At 29.5% G+C, this 8,578-nt stretch overlaps 1 protein-coding gene across 1 annotated transcript in view; it reads right to left on the reverse strand.

Moving 5' to 3' along the window:
* LOC108685264 (acetylcholine receptor subunit alpha-like) overlaps window positions 1-8,578 on the reverse strand; it is a 333,770-nt gene that overhangs the window by 5,944 nt on the left and 319,248 nt on the right. Inside the window, exons 9-10 of the mRNA XM_018189965.1 lie at window positions 6,907-7,057; window positions 6,443-6,456 (exon numbers count right to left, since the gene is read on the reverse strand). Coding sequence (XP_018045454.1) covers window positions 6,443-6,456; window positions 6,907-7,057 — 165 coding nt within the window. The remainder of the gene's footprint in view (window positions 1-6,442; window positions 6,457-6,906; window positions 7,058-8,578) is intronic.

Below are 8,578 nucleotides of genomic sequence, written 5' to 3' on the forward strand. Positions count from 1 at the left end.
TCACAATGAAAAAGCTCTTTAAATAGATAGATTGAAACTAAATTAAAAAATTATTACCTGAATCTTATCACCAAATTATAAAATCACTCTCTTTCTCTTAATTCATTTTCTATTCCTTGTTTTCCCTCTCTTGCTCCTATTTTTTCTCTTTCTAACTTTATTTCCATTCTTATTTCACAGCCTTCCTTTCTCTTTGTTTTGTCATTTCATTTCATAATGTCTTAGAACTCTTTCGCATTTTGCCTATTTGTATATGTGTTGTTTGACGATACAAAACTGATATAATTAATTGACATCATTGAAGCGAACAGTATGACTTAGATTAAGGTATAATTATTTTAATTTTTATTTCATCTTAATTTGTGTATTTGGTAATTTGAGACTGTTTTATATTGATATACATTATTATTATTGTTTGTATATTAGCATTAGTTATAATTTAATTGTTACTTTTTTATAACTGTATACAGTTTAGTTTTTTCTGTGATTTTATATTTTCTCAATTATATTATTTTAAATTGTGTATTTTTTGTAAATTGATTCGGACCATTTTAAAAGAATATATACTTTGCTATTATATATCAGTAACTGTTTGAATTGCGATATATATATATATATATATATATATACACATATGCATTTTCAACAAAATAATGGATCATTAAGTAATAAATGTAATAAATCTCAACGATAATCTCAACGATAATATAAGGATCAAAGCTAGTTGGTAGAAATATTTTGTATTGTCGTAAATACCTGGAAGGCGAGAGATCTTCCTTTGACGGAGGACGGCTATGGAATCTCTTGGGTGTAAGATGTTCTTCACTGTCTTCCTGAGTCGACGGGTAAGGATAATAGCAAGTCTTCTCCTTTCCTCTAACGGTCCTCATTAGCACTCTGCCGGAAGTGTACCTGCAAAACATAAACAATTGGGCACGGAATTTTAATGCGGGTGCCATGTTCTGGAAAACGGCGGACTAGTTGGCGGTGCGATCATTGAGAGTAGAATATAAGGTATAATCGTACTAAGTATGTATAACGTTATTGTTATGACGCAATCTCGCGTAATGAAATTCCTGATTGAGATTGTTATCACTAGCACCTCATAAATAATACGCAAAAATAAGGATTTACTTAGATTTCATGAACATTTAATACTTTACAAAAATATAATGTATGGATAATGTGTGCGAGAACTTTACACAGTGCGGGAGTTGTTGTGCAATTTATATAATAGTTATAAATTCACATAATATATTAGAAACAATGACTTTTCAATACAGACTTAATTCGGACGTTTCGGTTTACTTCAAATCATCTTCAAAGTCGTAGAATATAATATGTATTGACAGGACAGGAATGTATTGTTGGACATTGTTGAAGTTATGCTCTATGTGAAAGCAAGGATGAGTATCTTGAAAAATTGTTTCTAATATATTATGTGAAGAGTTTATGACTATTATATAAATTGCGCAATAACTCCCGCGCTGTGTAAAGTTCTCATTGTCCATACATTATATTTTTGTTTTTTAATTTCGAGAACCCGATTATTTAATTTTGAATTTAATACTTTCTATATTTTTTTTAATTTCTAATATTATTATCTAATATTTCTAATAAACATATTGATAAAAAAATTTGAAATTAAAATTTCCCTCGATTTAAAGTAAAAATTAAGAAAACTTTGTATCTTATCACGCTGACAATAGGAATAAATTCATATGTCTTTGAATAGAAAAAAGTCGCCGATACTGATATAGGTCTCCTAAACATCTCCTTATTTCTTAGAAACTAACTATTGCACTTTATTAATAAAATCATCACATTAATAAAATCAATCTGTTTAGCTAAATAAAGAAATATAAATTCATAATTTGTATATTATGGTTTGTTTTTATTCAAAATTATATAAAAACGAATTCGCATTCTATGAATACGAAAATAAAATTCTTGATTTTCTTTTGTAAATTAGGTAGTTTAAATAATAATGATTATATATTATTGATTATATTATTGATAATATTATGTTGTTTTAAATGCTTGTAATTTTCTAAATCAGTTTTATTTCTACTTTTTTTTCTTAGTTTTTTCATAATACGATTTTAAATTTAAAGTTGAGGTGCGTAAACCGCCACACCTGTCTATAAAACAGACCATGAATAAACTTTATAATGTTGCTTTGTAGGGTCAAATAATTCTATTGAAGGTAATCGCATATATGAAACAATTCTTGAATAACTATCGCGTTACATATTTTCATCTTGCAGAACAGCATAAAGTAAACCCATACAGCAGAGAAAGATTGCAGAAACATTGCAGAATAATTTCACTGAAACATTGCAATATTGCATAGTGGTTGCGAAACGTTGAATCATTGCTGTAAGATTTCAACAATGTTAAGATGTTCGCTTTTTGTTATATTGCACGAAATGTTTCAATATTAATATTTCAATGTATTTGAATAAATTTCTTACGAAGACTCTAAAATGAAAACTATTTTCTGTACATATATCTCACTAACTTTAATTTTTTCGCATTTCTAGTGATATGTGTTTTCTATAAAGCAATTTTTTTATAAAATCATAAAACATTCCAATAAATGTATCAATTTTGAAGGATAAATTTATTCGTAAGGATAAAGCATGTATATATGTGCTCCGAAAACTACAAATATTAATCACATTAATATAATAATACAGTCGCTTGGTAAATTAATCAGAGATTAAGTTAATCGCAGTGATTCTTTTTAATTCAAAATCGAGTCAATTGAAATCGATTAAAAAATGACGATATGAAATTTATCAATAAAGTTCAGGCGCTGTTTATTTTTGCGTTCACATCAGGCATACAATACATCATCGATCATATAATTAATATTTCGATAAATCGTTTTTAGCAGTTTAACTGTTTATCATTTTATCCGATCATGATGCATTGATTGTATCCAAATTCGATATTATATAAAATCTTTTGATTTCATATTTAAAATAAATATAAAACTTAGCTAATGAAATAGCTGTCAAATAATAGATTAATAAATTTTTTATTTAAATATAAAAATGAATTATTAATTTATATCTCTGCAATGTTATATTGTAATCTGCAATATTGCAACTCCTTATAAAAATTTGTCACTATTTTTAACCCGTTTTTAATCCGCGCGAATGATTAATTTAAGTGATGAAAATGTGCATTTTACTGAATGAGTACCATGACTCTCTTTTTAGATCATAAATAGGAACTTTTCCGTAAAAATGAGTGGTTAAAACGGATTCATGTAGAACACGAATATATCTGAGCGGTAAAAATGTATACATTATGAGTATTTTTGAGTGGTAAATACATGCTGCGTAAATTTGAGGTGAAAAAATGAATACGAGTGCAAAATACTCATTTAGCATTTGTCACTCACATTGTGAGTTTTCACTACTCGAAAATACATAATTCGTAAGGCATAACCGATAGCACGAGAAAATCAGTTCCGCTCCTGTCGAGATTCAAAACCTGATCTCCAAGTCTGTTCTAAGAGGCTGCTACTTTTCCATTGAGCCACACAATTTCTATGTCGATATTCGCTCTGTTGTGCTTATTTATACATTTGACAAAAGTAATTATATTTATTACATTTATTATATTTATTAATACATTGTACAAATATATGTAATATTATACAGATATAGATAATATTATACAGATATATTAATAAACATACGTACAAATGGTACATATTTATATATATGTACATATATAATATATGATGATATTAAGATAACTCCGATATGTATGTCGCATTTATCGAAAACTTAATTTATCAAGTATTGTTTATTATGTTTAAGATTAAATATATTATTTTGATAAAACCGTCTACTAAAAAAAGATTAAAAATAAGAAATATTTAGTTTTTATGTAAAATTAAATATGATATAAGAGAAATTTTTAAAAATTTTTGCATTTTTACCGTGTCTCACACACACACACACACACACACACACACACACACACACACCACACACACACGCGCGCGCGCGCGCGCGCGCCCAGGCATCTCAGAATATACGATTCATAAAAGATTTATAAATAATAATTGGAAATACAACGTAAAATGATGCAGTAATTTATTAAATGTGTTACAAAATTTTATTAAGAAATATGAATAGTGAATACATAATATACTATATAAAAATATATATATATAAAAATATACACACTGGGAGTACAAATTAGTTCGGTCCGTTTCCCTAAAGATGGCTCCAACTGTTGTGAATGGTTCATAGTGACAGCTGATTTTGGCGGTTTCAGAGAGGTTAAACATCTGCTAATAATATTTAGTTTATATCGCTTTGAGTTTCATACAAAAACCTTGATTTTTACTATGTTTGAAATGTCAAATTTTGTGTTAACCAAGCAGCATTTGCGGGAGGTTTTGATTTTCTGCTTTAATTGGAAGAAAAGTGCGGCTGAAGCCCATCGAATGCTTGTCGAAGTTTATGGTGACATTGCTCCTGATAAATCATGTAGGGAATGGTTTCGACGTTTCAAGGATGGAGATTTCAGCGTTGAAGACAAGCCTCGCTCTGGACAGCCAAAAAAATTCGAAGACAAAGAATTAGAGGCATTACTCGAAGAAGATTAGAGTCAAATGCAAGAGAAGCTTGTAGAATCATTGGGGGTAACTCAACAAGCCGTTTCTGTACGATTGAGAGCTACGGGAATGATTCAAAAACAAGGAAATTGGGTGCCTTATAAACTAAAACCGAGAGACGATTTTTCACTTGCGAATAGCTGATTCAAAGACAACAGAGAAAAGGTTTTTTTGCATTGGATTGTGACTGGAGATGAGAAGTGAATATTCTACGACAACCCCAAGAAGAAAAAATACTACGCTAAGCGCGGTCAATCGTTGCCATCGACCTCAATATCAACACCATGGCCGAACATTCATAATTCGAAGATCATGTTCTGGTGGGATCAAAAGGATCTTGTTTACTATGCTGCTAAAACCTGGCATTACGAGCGATCGGTTACAATTGATTCGTTTGAGCCGTGCATGAGAAAAACGGCTAGAATACGAGCAAAGATATGATAAAGTTATTCTTCTTTATGACAACGCTCATGTCGCTAAAGTCGTAAAAAAATATTTGGAAACGCTCAAATGGGATGTTTTACCGCATCCGCCGTATTTTCCGGACATTGTTCTTTCTGATTGCTGGTTGTTCCGAAGGATGCAGCAAGTCATCGGTTCACTTCTTTCGCAGAAATCGAAAATTGGCTCCAAAATTGGATCGCCTCCAAAGACGAATCATTTTTTCGAGAGGGAATTCGAAAATTGCCTGAGAGATGGGAAAAAGTAGTAGACAGCGATGGACGATACTTTAATTGATCTGTTCATTCATTTTGTTTTGAAATAAATTCATGAGCATTTTTGAACGGATCGAACTAATTTGTATTCCCAATATACTTAATCCATGTGTATGCGTTTTGGGCATAAATTTGACCCGCTAAAAATTCCGTATATTAAGCTGTAAGTTACGTCACGTATATTATAACAAAAATGCATCCTAAAGTTATCTAGGCGTAATTCCTGAACGCAGCCCAGATGAAGATGTATCACATCAAGCCGAAGAATGAAGTTAAGCACTTGTATTTTGCTATACTTCGTTCTGTATCATCAAATAATCAAGTCTTTTCTGTTCTCTATAATAATGATTTAATGTGAGTTGTATGATATACTATAGCGCTACTTATTATATTGATAAATCGATTTAACTGACATAATAAAAGTATTATTAATATTACAGTAAAAATTAAAATTATAATACTAATATAATATAAAGGCGTATATAATAGATTGGTTGCCTGCAAATTATTTCAAGTCCTTCTTTCTGATTTCTGTGGCATTAATCTTGGCGCGCAGCGTATATAAATATCGAAGTTATTATTTGAATTATTATTTGAATTCCATTATTATTTGAATTCCATTTCAATTTATTAGATATTGTATGAAATATTTAAAAATTATTGTACATATAAAGATTAAAATAAAATAATTTTTAATCATTTAATATAAAATTGATGTGATAATTAATAAACGTGATAAATAAATGATTATTAAAAGAGGGATGTGTTTTCACTTATCAGCTGAAAAACGGACAATTCACTAAAAAATACTTCTAACGGAAAAATGAATATTGAAAATGAACAATCCACTCAATATTCATAGCCGAAAAACGAGAATTGAAAATGGACAATTCACTCAAAAATACTCATGATCATACTCGCATATACGTTCCTCGTTCATCTGCGAAAAACGAGTATTGATTTCCTCAAAAATACGCATACTCGTTTATACTCGTTATCGTTCCTTGCGATGCACCGCGAATGCTTGTGAGTGTAAGAAAAGGATAGAAATGGGTTAAAAACGGGCTAAAAACAGGCTAAAAACGGTCCATATGAGGTCTAAAAATCGTGAAAAATTTTTGTAAGGAACATTGCAGCAATATTATTTCAATCTTCTGTGCTGTATGGGAATATGCATACAATTCAATAAAAATGTTTTATAACGAAGTAAAAAGGATCTGGAAAATCTTATATATATTCATTTGTAGATATTTTATACAGATAATTCCTGTAAAAGAAAAAGAATAGGAATACGTAACATTAATACCTATTGTGTCAGTTTTGAAGCCTATTTTGTCAGATGCTCATTTTTACTTATCTTACGAAAACATTAATTATTGCAAAATTGTAAATATTATAAAAAGTGCTTATATTATCTAATAGAAGATATTTTTTAGTTGGTTCTTATGTTTTTAAAGTTTTATTTTTATCTTTTGTTTAAGAAATATTATCTAAAAAGTGATGCCGGTGACTTTTCTCTAGTATGCTGTAATTATACATATGTAATACTAACCTGCTAGTTTCAAATTTATATTGAGGCCTTCTCATGACTAGTAGTCGTGGAAGAATGTGTATGAAAACTCTTTTCACCCAAGGTGCCATTTTGTGCGTTTGTGGTGAACGGAAATGAACGTTGAGAACAACGACGGTAACGCATATACTGAAAAAAATAAAGAAACAGAGCTCAATCATATATTATAAGTAACATATTAAATAAGTGTGCTTTGCAGTATATTTTAATTACATATTACAAGATTACTTTCTTATTCATTACAATTTAAATAATATACTCTATTGATCAAACGTAATTTGATGACAAATTGTTACGCACAATAATGTAATTAATATAGAAATGTTAATTTAGTTATTCGCATGGAATTCGCAATTATTCTAATCACCAAACTAATACATTTTATATCTATTTTACATGGCAATGGTAATTAGAACTAATTACAAAGTTATTGTTTATGACGCTTAATGGAGAAAAGTTAATTAAATTTTTAATCAACACCGTTTTATTACGGTGGAGATTTTAATTCTCGTTAACTTCTAGAGTTGCTAGCCTAGACTATTCGGAAATGTTATCCGAATATCCCTGCGTATCATTTTACCTTTTTTTGAGTGAGAATAAGGATAAAACAATATATAGAAGCACTCAGATAATCGATCTAAATGCAGCTTAATGTGTATACATTATAATTATTTAATTAAGTCACTATTATTATAATTGCATAAACTTTTTAAATGCAACGATAATGAAAGAATCTTGTTATTTAAATATCGTAAATATAATTCCAAAAAAAGAAAAAATAACTTTACTTTTTATTAAAGAAAGAAAGTTATCTTTTTCTTTTTAGATTAATATTATAGTTTTAAAATCAAAAATAGGATTCTAAAAAATTTTGATTTTTTAATAAATATGTTCTTTATATTGAAATATTTGGTTTTTATTATTTTCTTTGTTTTTGTAGTAATTTATTCGCTTGAATCCTGAGCAAGAAACGCTTGTTACTTAATATTATAACATATGTGCTTATGTATATTGCTCTTTTACATAGTTTTAAGTAGATTAAATTTCTTTACAGAAAATAAAATCCAGCATTTCTAAGAAAAATCTCTGCTGATGTTTGCGGATGTTTGCCAGTTATTTTCAACTTATATAATTTTCAGTTTATGGAAATTTTATAACTTATAAATTTTCATTTCTGTGTCCTCAAGTAATGCGCGCGCGCGTGTGTGTGTGTGTGTGTATGTGTGTGTGTGTGTTTGTTTTATTTAATTTCTTTCGTGAATTGCGATATTTTGTAGTTTTATATAGTATCCTAGAAATCAGTCATTAGATTACTGCAAGTTTATCCCAGCGGACGAAGACAAATTGCTATAACGTACAATCATAATTGATCTTCAAAGCAGGATGGAAGATCCTAACTGGAGAAGAGAGAGAGGACAGGTCGCGGTTTAAATTGGACTCACTTCCTTTGACTGGCTTCAAACCATTTATCGGTTCGGACTACATTGCCACAGCGACGTAAATTCTCGATCCTCATGTCTGTTCGCTTTTTATGATGCCCGACCGCGTTAGTAATCCCTGCAAAATGTGCCATAATGCTTACGTATTAGGCATTCTCGAAGCTATCTTTGCTCTAAATGTGTAATCTTGAACGACGGGACGTGACAAGAA

This window comes from Atta colombica, unplaced genomic scaffold (genome assembly GCF_001594045.1).
Source record: "Atta colombica isolate Treedump-2 unplaced genomic scaffold, Acol1.0 scaffold15, whole genome shotgun sequence".
NCBI lineage: Eukaryota > Metazoa > Arthropoda > Insecta > Hymenoptera > Formicidae > Atta > Atta colombica.